This window comes from Salvelinus alpinus, chromosome 2 (genome assembly GCF_045679555.1).
Source record: "Salvelinus alpinus chromosome 2, SLU_Salpinus.1, whole genome shotgun sequence".
Lineage (NCBI taxonomy): Eukaryota > Metazoa > Chordata > Actinopteri > Salmoniformes > Salmonidae > Salvelinus > Salvelinus alpinus.
In genome coordinates, this window is record NC_092087.1 from 105624457 (window position 1) to 105639471 (window position 15015).

The 15015-nt window shown below is 42.5% G+C and overlaps 1 protein-coding gene across 4 annotated transcripts in view; it reads left to right on the forward strand.

Moving 5' to 3' along the window:
• The window catches only part of LOC139568404 (cytochrome P450 3A27-like), a 61223-nt gene that overhangs the window by 15761 nt on the left and 30447 nt on the right, over positions 1-15015 (forward strand). Inside the window, exons 4-11 of one of the 4 annotated variants that reach the window (XM_071390197.1) lie at positions 1487-1575; positions 3697-3845; positions 4058-4185; positions 4652-4730; positions 5085-5245; positions 6197-6423; positions 6783-6945; positions 7639-8940. In XM_071390197.1, coding sequence (XP_071246298.1) covers positions 1487-1575; positions 3697-3845; positions 4058-4185; positions 4652-4730; positions 5085-5245; positions 6197-6423; positions 6783-6945; positions 7639-7755 — 1113 coding nt within the window. In that variant the 3' untranslated portion in view covers positions 7756-8940. Of the gene's footprint in view, positions 1-1486; positions 1576-3696; positions 3846-4057; positions 4186-4651; positions 4731-5084; positions 5246-6196; positions 6424-6782; positions 6946-7638; positions 8941-9643; positions 10078-13907; positions 14002-15015 lie in introns of those variants that run through there. The other 3 variants (XM_071390194.1, XM_071390195.1, XM_071390196.1) reach the window with 3 other exon arrangements.

Genomic DNA, 15015 nt, shown 5'->3' on the forward strand with positions numbered 1-15015 from the left:
TTTTCGGTGGCAGAAAAGCTGATTTTTACCTTGTCAGGTCCGCGATTCGTCCTAGCAACCTTCTGGTTACTAGTCCAATGTCCTAACCACTAGGCTACCTGCCTCCCTATATGTGATGGGATGTATAGACATTATGTACATTTTGTTGATAGCAAATCTGTAGAATACATGGAATTGTATACAGTTGAAGTCGGATGTTTACATACACTTAGTTTGGAGTCATTAAAACTCGTTTTTCAACCACTCCACAAATTTATTGTTGACAAACTATAGTTTTGGCAAGTCGGTTAGGACATCTACCTTGTGCATGACAAAAGTAATTTTTCCAACAATTGTTTACAGACAGACAATTTCACTTATAATTCACTGTATCACAAATTCAGTGGGTCAGAAGTTTACATACACTAAGTTGACTGTGCCTTTAATTAAACAGCTTGGAATGTTCCAGAAAATGATGTCATGGCTTTCCTTCCTGCTTGACATCATGGGAAAATCAAAAGAAATCAGCCAAGACCTCCGAAAAAAATTTTTAGACCTCCACAAGTCCGGTTCATCCTTGGGAGCAATTTCCAAACGCCTGAAGGTACCACGTTCATATGGACAAACAATAGTATGCAAGTATAAACACCATGGGACCACACATCCGTCATACCGCTCAGGAAGGAGACACATTCTGTCTCCTAGAGATGAACGTACTTTGGTGCAAAAAGTGCAAATCAATCCCAGAACAACAGCAAAGGACCTTGTGAAGATGCTGGAGGAAACAGGTACAAAAGTATCTACATCCACAGTAAAAAGTCCTATATCGACATAACCTGAAAGGCTGCTCAGCAAGGAAGAAGCCACTGCTCCAAAACCGCCATAAAAATGCCAGACTACGGTTTACAACTGCACATGGGGACAAACATTGTACTTTTGGAGAAATGTTCTCTGGTCTGATTAAACAAAATTAAACTGTTTGGCCATAATGACCATCGTTATGTCCCAATGGATATGGGAGTTTATCAAAATCGTGTTTGTTTTCAAATTCTTTGTGGATCTGTGTAATCTGAAGGAAATATGTCCCTAATATAGTCATACATTGGGCGGGAGGTTAGGAAGTGCAGCTCAGTTTCCACCTCCTTCTGTGGGCAGTGTGCACATAGCCTGTCTTCTCTTGAGAGCCAGGTCTGCCTATGCCGACCTTTCTCAATAGCAAGGCTATGCTCACTGAGTCTGTACATAGTCAATGCTTACCTTAAGTTTGGGTCAGTCACAGTGGTCAGGTATTCTGCCACTGTGTACTCTCTGTTTAGGGCCAAATAGCATTCTAGTTTGCTCTGTTTTTTTGTTAATTCTTTACATCTCTACATCTCTACCTCCCTACCTCTCTGTCTCTACCTTTTCTCTCTGTCTCTCTACCTCTCTACCTTTCTCTCTCTCCCTCTCTCGCTCTACCTCTCTCTCTACTTCATTCTCTCTCTCTGTCTCTCTCTCTCTCCTCTAGATGTTTGGTATCATGAAGCAGCACTCTGCTAACCTGTTGAATGGAATGAAGAAGCAGGCAGATAAAGACCAGGCCATCGAAGTGAAGGAGTGAGTCCTGATTCCTAACCTCTGGCTTTTCACCTTACACCTCTGAGTCTTGATTACAAAACACACACACATGTAGCCACCCTTTGCCTTGATGACAGCTTTGCACACTCTTGGCCTGAGGTAGAGTACCTCATGATAAGCTGTAGACCACACTATCTACCAAGAGAGTTTTCATCTATAATTTTCATAGCCGTCTATTCTATAAGTAAGTAAACAAGAAAATGCTCATCCAGAAGCGGCGCTCCTAGTGGCCGGGGACTTTGATGCAGGGAAACTTAAATCAGTTTGATCTAATATCTACCACCATGTCACATGTGCAACCAGAGAAAAAAAACTATAGACTACCTTTACTCCACACACAGAGACGCATACAAAGCTCTCCCTCGCCCTCCATTTGGCATGCGCGGACCAACTGGCAAGTGTCTTCACTGACATTTTCAACCTCTCCCTGACCGAGTCTGTAAATACCTACATGTTTCAAGCAGACCACCATAGTCCCTGTGGCCAAGAAAGCGAAGGTAACCTGCCTACATGACTAGCATACCGCCCCAACAGATCCATAGCACTCACGTCGGTAGCCATGAAGTGCTTTGAAAGGCTGGTCATGGCTCACATCAACACCATCATCCCGGAAAAGCTACACCCACTCTAATTCACCTACCGCCCCAACAGATCCACAGATGATGCAATCTCTATTGCACTCCACACTGCCCTTTCCCACCTGGACAAAAGCAACACATGCATGAAAATGCTGTTCATTGACTACTGCTCAGCATTCAACACCATAGTTCCCACAAAGCTCATCACTAAGCTAAAGACCCTGGGACTAAACACCTCCCTCTGCCACTGGATCCTGGACTTCCTGACGGGCTGCCCCCAGGTCTGCCACACTGATCCTCAACACGGGGGCCCCTCATGGGTTGTGCTTAGTCCTCTCCTGTACTCCCAGTTCACCCACGACTGCCTGGCCAAGGACGACACCAACACCATCATTAAGGTTGCTGATGACAAAACAGTGGTAGGCCTGATCACCGACAACGATGAGGCAGCCTATAGGGAGGAGTTCAGAGACCTGGCAGTGTGGTGCCAAGACAACAACCTCTCCCTCAATGTGAGCAAGACAAAGTATCTGATCGTGGACTACAGGTAAAGGAGGACCAAACACGCCCCCCATTCACATCGCCGGGGCTGATCCTCAAAAGGTTCTACAGCTGCACCATCGAGAGCATCCTGTCCGGTTGCATCACCGCCTTGTATGGCAACTGCTCGTTATCTGACAGTAAGGAGATACAGAGCGTAGTGCGTACGGCCTAGTACATCACTGGGGCAAAGCTTCCTGCCATCCAGGACCTATATACTAGGTGGTGTCAGAGGAAGGTCCCAAAAATTGTCAAAGACTCCAGTCACCCGGGGCCTCCCCCGGGCATCGCAGTGCTAGCTGTGCCACTAGAGATCCTGGTTCGAGTCCAGGCTCTGTCGCAGCCACATGCCGTAAGACTGCTGAACAATTAATCAAATGGCTACCCAAACTATTTACATATTTTTTACTTTAGTTTATTTTGTAAATATTTTTCTCAACTCTATTTCTTGAACTGCATTGTAAGTAAGCATTTCACAGTAATGTCTACACCTGTTGTATTTGGCGCATGTGACAAACACATTTGATTTGATTTAGTTGTGTGGTCGGTAGTTGTGGTCAGTAGTTGTGTGGTCAGTAGTTGTGTGGTCGGCAGTTGTGTGGTCAGTAGTTGTGTCGTTGTGGTCAGTAGTTGTGTGGTCAGTAGTTGTGTGGTCAGTAGGTGTGGTCAGTAGGTGTGGTCAGTAGGTGTGGTCAGTAGGTGTGGTCAGTAGTTGTGTGGTCAGTAGCTGTGGTCAGTAGTTGTGGTCAGTAGTTGTGGTCAGTAGGTGTGTAGTTGTGGTCAGTAGTTGTGTGGTTGTGGTCAGTAGTTGCGTGGTTGTGTGGTCAGTAGTTGCGTGGTTGTGTGGTCAGTAGTTGTGGTCAGTAGTTGTGTGGTCAGTAGTTGTGTGGTCAGTAGCTGTGGTCAGTAATTGTGGTCAGTAGTTGTGGTCAGTAGTTGTGTAGTTGTGGTCAGTAGGTGTGTAATTGTAGTTGTGTTGCAGGTTCTTTGGGCCCTACAGTATGGACGTGGTCACCAGCACAGCCTTCAGTGTGGACATGGACTCTCTGAACAACCCTTCAGACCCATTTGTCTCCAACGTCAAGAAGATGATCAAGTTTGATCTGTTCAACCCACTGTTCCTCCTAATCTGTGAGACCACACACACACACAGACACAAGGACACAAAGTTGTACTTTTTAATCAAATGCAGTTGTATATCTTTTTATAAAATTTTGTCTCCACCTCTCCTCATCCTCCCCAACCTCTCCCCTCCTCCCTTCCTCTTCTCCTCTCCCGTCCTCCACTCCTCTCCTCTTCCCTCCCTTCCTCCTCCCTCCTCCTCTTCTCTCCTCCTTCTCCAGTGCTGTTTCCCTTCACTGGTCCTATCTTGGAGAAGATGAAGTTTTCTTTCTTCCCGACTGCGGTGTTGGACTTCTTTTACGCCTCGCTGGCTAAGATCAAATCTGGACGTGACACTGGGAACTCAACTGTAAACATGTTTTATATTTATATTTGATTGTTATGTTGATATTTTCATCTGTACATTTGTATTGTAATATTCTGTATTTATTTATTATATAACTATGTAACTATGTAATGTAACTAGTGATGGACACCAATATGAAACGTCCATATCGATATTATGTTGAAATTTAAAAACACTATTATTGGGACCCAAATATCTACATTCATATTAGAATCTGTTTGTGTTGGTTGTGATTGGATGAGATCCAGTAGAATGTGTTTGTGTTGGTTGTGATTGGACCAGATCAATTAGAATCTGTTTGTGTTGGTTGTGATTGGACCAGATCCAGTAGAATCTGTTTGTGTTGGTTGTGATTGGACCAGATCAATTAGAATCTGTTTGTGTTGGTTGTGATTGGACCAGATCCAGTAGAATCTGTTTGTGTTGGTTGTGATTGGACATATTTGACCTAAATTCATTCTGCTCGCAGAATCGGGTGGATTTCTTACAACTGATGATTGACTCTCAGAAAGGCAACGACACAAAGACAGGAGAGGAACAGACTAAAGGTACCTGCCAAACACAAACCTGGAAACTACTGTTACAAACACGCACCTGTAAACTACTGTTACAAACAAACACCTGTAAATTACAGTTTCAAACAGACACCTTTAAACTACTGTTACAAACACACACCTGTAAACTACTGTTACAAACACACACCTGTAACCGACTGCTACAAACACACACCTGTAACCGACTGCTACAAACACACACCTGTTAACAACATACACCTGTAGTCTACTGTTCCAAACACACACCTGTTACAAACTATTCTCATGGTCTCTCTCTCTATTTCTCTTCTCCTCTCCCCTTCTCTCCTTTCCTCTACTCTCCTCTCCTCTCCCTCTCTCCTTCTACAGGACTGACTGATCATGAGATCTTGTCTCAGGCCATGATCTTCATCTTCGGTGGCTACGAGACCAGCAGCACTACTATGAGTTTCCTGGCCTATAACCTGGCAACCAACCCCCACACCCTGACCAAACTGCAGGAGGAGATAGATACTGTGTTCCCCAACAAGGTATTGTGATGTGTATGTAACCCCGGTGTCAGATGTGGTGAGGTACTGATTTGTATGTAACCACAGTGTCAAATGTGGTGAGGTACTGATGTGTATGTAACCACGGTGCCAGATGTGGTGAGGTACTGATTTGTATGTAACCACGGTGCCAGATGTGGTGAGGTACTAATGTGTATGTAACCCCGGTGCCAGATGTGGTGAGGTACTGATGTGTATGTAACCACGGTGCCAGATGTGGTGAGGTACTGATGTGTGTGTAACCCCGGTGCCAGATGTGGTGAGGTACTGATGTGTATGTAACCCCGGTGCCAGATGTGGTGAGGTACTGATGTTTTTGTAACCCCGGTGTCAGATGTGGTGAGGTACTGATTTGTATGTAACCACGGTGCCAGATGTGGTGAGGTACTGATGTGTGTGTAACCCCGGTGCCAGATGTGGTGAGGTACTGATGTGTATGTAACCACGGTGCCAGATGTGGTGAGGTACTGATGTGTATGTAACCACGGTGCCAGATGTGGTGAGGTACTGATGTGTGTGTAACCATGGTGCCAGATGTGGTGAGGTACTGATGTGTATGTAACCACGGTGCCAGATGTGGTGAGGTACTGATGTGTGTGTATCCACGGTGCCAGATGTGGTGAGGTACTGATGTGTGTGTAACCCCGGTGCCAGATGTGGTGAGGTACTGATGTGTATGTAACCCCGGTGCCAGATGTGGTGAGGTACTGATGTGTATGTAACCACGGTGCCAGATGTGGTGAGGTACTGATGTGTGTGTAACCCCGGTGCCAGATGTGGTGAGGTACTGATGTGTATGTAACCCCGGTGCCAGATGTGGTGAGGTACTGATGTTTTTGTAACCCCGGTGTCAGATGTGGTGAGGTACTGATTTGTATGTAACCACGGTGCCAGATGTGGTGAGGTACTGATGTGTGTGTATCCACGGTGCAGGCTCCAATCCAGTACGAAGCTCTGCTGCAGATGGACTATTTGGACTGTGTGTTGAACGAGTCTCTGAGACTGTACCCCATCGTCCCGCGACTGGATAGGGTCGCCAAGAAGACGGTGGAGATCAACGGCATCGTCATCCCCAAAGACTGCGTTGTTCTGGTTCCCACGTGGACCCTCCACCGTGACCCAGAAATCTGGTCCGACCCTGAGGAGTTCAAACCAGAGAGGTACTGGACCGCACCGTAACCACAATCCAACCATAACACAACCTTAATACAACCACAGTACTACCATAACACAACCTTAATACAACCACAGTACAACCAGAATACAACCTTAATACAACCACAGTACAACCATAACACAACCTTAATACAACCACAGTACAACCAGAATAAAAACACAAGATCATTACTAAATTTTGCCTTACACGTAACTAGAGTGCATCATAGTACTTCAGTGCAATGTGCTTTTTGTCTGAACCACAACCACAAATGAACTACAACACAATGTGTAATGTGTCTGAACCACAACCACAAATGAACTACAACACAATGTGCAATGTGTCTGCCCTCTCCCTGTCCAGGTTCAGTAAGGAGAACAAGGAGTCTATTGATCCGTACACGTACATGCCGTTTGGGGCGGGGCCCAGGAACTGTATCGGGATGCGCTTCGCCCTGATCATGATCAAACTGGCCATGGTCGAGATCCTCCAGAGTTTCACTTTCTCCGTCTGCGACGAGACCGAGGTGAGACGCTCACCTGAGCAGACAGAATATGACATCATCAAACATCACTATCATTCATAGATAGAGGCTGCACTTGCCACCACCTGTTTTAACATGGTCACTGCCTGTTTTAACATGGTCACTGCCTGTTTTAACATGGTCACCACCTGTTTTAACATGGTCACTGCCTGTTTTAACATGGTCACCACCTGTTTTAACATGGTCAACACCTGTTTTAACATGGGCACCGCCTGTTTTAACATGGGCACCGCCTGTTTTAACATGGTCACCACCTGTTTTAACATGGTCACTGCCTGTTTTAACATGGGCACCGCCTGTTTTAACATGGTCACCGTCTGTTTTAACATGGTCACTGCCTGTTTTAACATGGGCACCGCCTGTTTTAACATGGTCACCGTCTGTTTTAACATGGTCACCGCCTGTTTTAACATGGTCACTGTCTGTTTTAACATGGTCAGCACCTGTTTTAACATGGCCTGTTATTCTCTGTAGATCCTGTTGGAGATGGACAACCAGGGTTCTGGTCTGTTATTCTCTGTAGATCATGATGGAGATGGACAACCAGGGTTCTGTTCTGTTATTCTCTGTAGATCCCGTTGGAGATGGACAACCAGGGTTCTGTTCTGTTATTCTCTGTAGATCCCGTTGGAGATGGACAACCAGGGTTCAGTTCTGTTATTTTATTCTCTGTAGATCCCGTTAGAGATGGACATCCAGGGTCTGCTGATGCCAAAACGACCAATCAAACTGAGGCTGGAGCCCCGTAGCAACACCCCTAGCAACACCACCGCCACCTCTCCAACAACATGACCGAATGCAGGAGCACCCTACCCTGGAGTACCCTTCTCTCTCTCTCTCTCTCTCTCTCTCTCTCTCTCTCCCCCTCTCTCCCCCCTACACACAAAAGGGCTATACTACAGACAGAAATACTCCTCGCCCCGCTAATGATCCTGGGCTGGTGTGGTTACATGTGGTCTGCGTTTGTGAGGCCGGTTGGACGTACTGCCAAATTCTCTAAAATAACGTTGGAGGCGGCTTATGGTAAAGAAATGAACATTAAATTCTCTGGAAATAGCTCTGGATTCCTGCATTCCTGCAGTCCGCATGCCAATTGCTGACTGTGGCATTGCGATATGTGTTGTGTGACAAAACTGCACATTTTAGAGTGGCCTTTTATTGTCCCCAGGACAAGGTGCACCTGTGTAATGATCATGCTGTTTAATCAGTTTCTTGGTATGCCACACCTGTCAGGTGGATGGACTATCTTGACAAAGGATGAAATGCTCACCAACAAGGATGGAAACATTTGTGGACAACATTTTAGGGAAACAGGCTTTTTGTGCGTATGGAACATTTCTGGGATCTTTTATTTCAGCTCATGAAACATTTTTGTTCAACCGCCTCACTATCTATCTATCTATCGATCGGCTACTGAATATTCAGTCCTGACCCTGCTATAGGCTACTGAATATTCAGTCCTTATCCTAACCCTGCTATAGGCTACTGAATATTCAGTCCTGACCCTGTTATAGGATACTGAATATTCAGGCTGGGATTCAATATGCTACTTAATATAATATGATAATAGGACTGCATTCACGATGAATTTCAGTTCAGTCAGTTCAATCATAAATTAATTCTGGTCTCAGTTTGAGTAGGACTCAGAAACCCATTTCCACCAGATGAAAGAAAGATAGTAATACTATGGATGCATTAGGGGTACATGTCTTGTTAAAGTTAGACACCAGGAGGTATTAAATCCATGGCATGATGTCATGTCTGGATCCTGCACACTACTGGCTGGTGGCTGGAATTCTCCTAGAATGTAGAACTCTAGCTGGTGTTCTGTAGAACTCTCATTCTGTTCCTCTGGGGGTTCTGCTGTCCAGTCATTCCAAAATAGAATCTTTACTGTCTGTTGAGATGATCCCTGCAGCTGCTTTGCTTCAACTTTAATCATCACAAACCAATAAAAATCATCACACTAATGAACAAGGTCGTCTGTGTATTTATTAACATTCAGAAGACAAAACGTAAGACACAAACACACAAATATACATGAGAACAATCAATATAGATTGATTTGTGTTATTTATCAAGACATACTGTGTTTCTATTTTAAATCAGCTTGGCCTAATTGTAGTGTTACGACTTGGTCATCTGCATACGTTTCTGTTCAGATCCCAATACCGCCCTTGTGTGGCCGTTGGATGTAAATACACAGCCCAGGTCCCATTACAAACTATTTATCCACTTTACACGTTTTACAGCTCTTGTACTTTCGGCATTTATAAACACAGTGCAGAGAATCGAGCAAAGTTCACATAGAGCAAAGTTCACACAAAGCAAAGTTCACATAGAGCTACTACATTGTGAAGTAATTCCTCCCAGTTCAGCCTTTAGTGCCTATTGAACATTCATATTTAAATGTACAGCCTTACTTATGGATTTGGGAAGTATTTTCCCATAGTCAAAGTCCTGCAATAAGAGCTACGATGCTAATATTTGTGTAAACTCTTCACATTTCATGGACCCAAGATCCAGAGGTGACGCTGTACAGTGCAATAGAAGTATGTCCCAATGCAATTCTGATACAGCCACAGTGCTACTTCAACTATGTTTTGTGTGTCAAATTAACTACGTATTGTCTTTTGTTTAATTCATATAACAACATTCCAACCCTGTTCAGCATTATCTAATCCAAATGTGGTATTATTACTATTTATGTCTGTTTGCATCAGTTTCAATATTGGACCCTTATTTTGAAGGCGAACTGCAAATTCCATTGTGGCTCATCCTTATTCTAGCTAGCATCACACATGTGTTTTTCCGACGGGATACAATAATCCCTTGCAACCTGCACGGTCTCAAACAGAGTACGGAGAAGAGCAACGGTCGGTAGTAGAGATCTGTCGCGTGCACAGAAGAACCACACTAGAACTGGACAGAAAAAACAACTCAAAACCTGTCAGCCCATCGGAGAAGTGAACTCGAACGAGCCTGAGAGAAAACGGGACCGTTGTTTTCAGAAGCAGCAGGGAGCCGAACCGGAGGAAAGATGATGAGTTTTCTGCCATACTTCTCTGCTGAGACCTGGACCCTCCTGGCCCTCCTCATCACCCTCATTGTAGTGTAAGGTCTTCAAATCAAATGTTATTTGTCACATGCATCGTAGTTTATGTCGTGGAAATATTCAATCGATAATATTTCACAAATACCGGAGCCTGTGAATTCAAATATACTTTTAGTACGACATAATAAAAGCTGGTTCATGAAAACAATACAGACATGTTCTCGACTACGACAGGTGCATGCATGTAGGACCATGGCAACAGTCCATAGTAAATAACCAGACATGTTCTCGACTAAGACAGGTGCATGCATGTAGGACCATAGCAACAGTCCATAGAAATAACCAGACATGTCATCCTGCTGGCTCCTCTGAACGGAACACCCATGTTCTGGTGAAATCACAAGAGGTGTAACCATAGCAACAGTATATATTAGACCATACCAGTGTAACAAAAATAAACAGCCATGTCCACTCCCCAGACAGGTGCATGTCTAATGGTGTCTAATGACCCAAACCCACATAAAGAGTGCACTCATCTTGCGGATTATCCTGAAATGTATCATGGCCACAGATCTTCTGGAAAATGGTCAATATTAACCGGTGTAGACTAACAGTGAAATGTTTACTTAAGGTTCCTTTCCCAACAATGTATCATAAATCAATTAGAGACCCAGATGGGGACACAGGAGGCAGATGGTTGGAGTCTTAGATGTTAAATAATTCAAAAAGAAGTAGGCAAGAGAATGGTTGTGGACAGGCAAAAGGGCACGAGTCCAGGAGGTACAGAGTGGCAGGCTGGCAGAATGTTCAGGCAGTCAGGTACAGAGTCCAGAAACAGGCAAGGGTCAAAATCGAGAGGACTAGGAAAAAGGAGAAAGAGCATAAGCAGGAGAATGGGAAAAACCGCTGGTTGACTTGGACATACAAGACGAACTGGCACATAGAGACAAGAAACACAGGGATAAATACATTGATCCAGAGAGTTGGGAAACACAGCGATTAATACACTGGTACAGAGAGACAGGAAACACAGGGATAAATACACTGGTACAGAGAGACAGGAAACACAGGGATAAATACACTGGTACAGAGAGACAGGAAACATAGGGATAAATACACTGGTACAGAGAGACAGGAAACACAGGGATAAATACACTGGTACAGAGAGACAGGAAACACAGGGATAAATACACTGGTACAGAGAGACAGGAAACACAGGGATAAATACACTGGTACAGAGAGACAGGAAACACAGGGATAAATACACTGGTACAGAGAGACAGGAAACACAGGGATAAATACACTGGCCCAGAGAGACAGGAAACACAGGGATAAATACACTGGTACAGAGAGACAGGAAACACAGGGATAAATACACTGGTACAGAGAGACAGGAAACACAGGGATAAATACACTGGTACAGAGAGACAGGAAACACAGGGATAAATACACTGGTACAGAGAGACAGGAAACACAGGGATGAATACACTGGTACAGAGAGACAGGAAACATAGGGATAAATACACTGGTACAGAGAGACAGGAAACAAAGGGATAAATACACTGGTACAGAGAGACAGGAAACACAGGGATAAATACACTGGTACAGAGAGACAGGAAACACAGCGATTAATACACTGGTACAGAGAGACAGGAAACACAGGGATAAATACACTGGCCCAGAGAGACAGGAAACAAAGGGATAAATACACTGGTACAGAGAGACAGGAAACACAGGGATAAATACACTGGTACAGAGAGACAGGAAACACAGGGATAAATACACTGGCCCAGAGAGACAGGAAACACAGGGATAAATACACTGGTACAGAGAGACAGGAAACACAGGGATAAATACACTGGTACAGAGAGACAGGAAACACAGGGATAAATACACTGGTACAGAGAGACAGGAAACACAGGGATAAATACACTGGCCCAGAGAGACAGGAAACACAGGGATAAATACACTGGTACAGAGAGACAGGAAACACAGGGATAAATACACTGGTACAGAGAGACAGGAAACACAGGGATAAATACACTGGTACAGAGAGACAGGAAACACAGGGATAAATACACTGGTACAGAGAGACAGGAAACACAGGGATAAATACACTGGTACAGAGAGACAGGAAACACAGGGATAAATACACTGGGGGAAACAAGCGACACCTGGAGGGAGGGGGTGGAGAAAACAACAAGGACAGGTGAAACAGACCAGGGTTTGACACAATGATAACATGGATATATGCAGAATAACATGGTTATATACACAATAACATGGTTATATAAAGAAAAACATGGCTATATACAGAATAACATGGTTATGTACAGATTAACATGGTTATATACAGATTAACATGGTTATATACAGATTAACATGGTTATATACAGAATAACATGGTTATATACAGAATAACATGGATATATACAGAATAACATGGTAATATACAGAATACAATTGATATATACAGAATAACATGGCTATATACAGAATAACATGGTAATATACAGATTAACATGGTTATATACAGATTAACATGGTTATATACAAAATAACATAGTTATATACAGAATAACATGGTTATATACAGAATAACATGGATATATACAGAATAACATGGTAATATACAGAATACAATTGATATATACAGAATAACATGGCTATATACAGACTAACAGGGTTAAATACAGAATAACATGGCTATGTACAGAATATCATGGTTATATACAGAATAACATGACTATATACAGAATAACATCGGTATATACAGAATAACATGACTATATACAGAATAACATCGGTATATACAGAATAACATGACTATATACAGAATAACATCGGTATATACAGAATAACATGACTATGTACAGAATATCATGGTTATATACAGAATAACATGACTATATACAGAATAACATCGGTATATACAGAATAACATGACTATATACAGAATAACATCGGTATATACAGAATAACATGACTATATACAGAATAACATCGGTATATACAGAATAACATGACTATATACAGAATAACATCGGTATATACAGAATAACATGACTATATACAGAATAACATCGGTATATACAGAATAACATGACTATATACAGAATAACATCGGTATATACAGAATAACATGACTATATACAGAATAACATCGGTATATACAGAATAACATGACTATGTACAGAATATCATGGTTATATACAGAATAACATGACTATATACAGAATAACATCGGTATATACAGAATAACATGACTATATACAGAATAACATCGGTATATACAGAATAACATGACTATATACAGAATAACATCGGTATATACAGAATAACATGACTATATACAGAATAACATCGGTATATACAGAATAACATGACTATATACAGAATAACATCGGTATATACAGAATAACATGACTATATACAGAATAACATCGGTATATACAGAATAACATGACTATATACAGAATAACATCGGTATATACAGAATAACATGACTATATACAGAATAACATCGGTATATACAGAATAACATGACTATATACAGAATAACATCGGTATATACAGAATAACATGACTATATACAGAATAACATCGGTATGTACAGGGATGCTATACTTAATCTGACTTCTCTAGAACATTTTACTAGTTTCTGTCTGTGTGTGTATGTGTGTGTGTGTGTGTGTGCGTGCGTGCGTGCGTGCGTGCGTGCGTGCGTGCATGTTTGTGTCTGTGTGTGTGTGTGTGTGTGTGTGTGTGTGTGTGTGTGTGTGTGTGTGTGTGTGTGTGTGTGTGTGTGTGTGTGTGTGTGTGTGTGTGTGTGTGTGTGTGTGTGTGTGTGTGTGTGTGTGTGTGTGTGTGTGTGTGTGTGTGTGTACAGGTATGGGTACTGGCCCTATGGTGTGTTCACTAAGATGGGTATCCCTGGTCCCAAACCTCTACCTTACTTTGGCACAATGATGGAGTATAGAAAGGTTAGTACTCGTTCAGAATAAACACCTCATATTTTAAACAATAATGTTATTTCCCCCCCATGTAAAACAATACAATGAGAAGGAAAATGAGGACTAGCCGGTTGTTTAAACAATAGTGTTATTTTCCCCCCATGTAAAACAATACAATGAGAAGGAAAATGAGGACTAGCCGGTTGTTTAAACAATAGTGTTATTTTCCCCCCATGTAAAACAATACAATGAGAAGGAAAATGAGGACTAGCCGGTTGTTTAAACAATAGTGTTATTTTCCCCCCATGGAAAACAATACAATGAGAAGGAAAATGAGGACTAGCCGGTTGTTTAAACAATAGTGTTATTTTCCCCCCATGGAAAACAATACAATGAGAAGGAAAATGAGGACTAGCCGGTTGTTTAAACAATAGTGTTATTTCCCCCCCATGGAAAACAATACAATGAGAAGGAAAATGAGGACTAGCCGGTTGTTTAAACAATAGTGTTATTTCCCCCCCATGGAAAACAATACAATGAGAAGGAAAATGAGGACTAGCCGGTTGTTTAAACAATAGTGTTATTTTCCCCCATGGAAAACAATACAATGAGAAGGAAAATGAGGACTAGACGGTTGTTTAAACAATAGTGTTATTTCCCCCCCATGGAAAACAATACAATGAGAAGGAAAATGAGGACTAGCCGGTTGTTTAAACAATAGTGTTATTTCCCCCCCATGGAAAACAATACAATGAGAAGGAAAATGAGGACTAGCCGGTTGTTTAAACAATAGTGTTATTTCCCCCCCATGGAAAACAATACAATGAGAAGGAAAATGAGGACTAGCCGGTTGTTTAAACAATAGTGTTATTTCCCCCCATGGAAAACAATACAATGAGAAGGAAAATGAGGACTAGCCGGTTGTTTAAACAATAGTGTTATTTTCCCCCCATGGAAAACAATACAATGAGAAGGAAAATGAGGACTAGCCGGTTGTTTAAACAATAGTGTTATTTCCCCCCATGGAAAACAATACAATGAGAA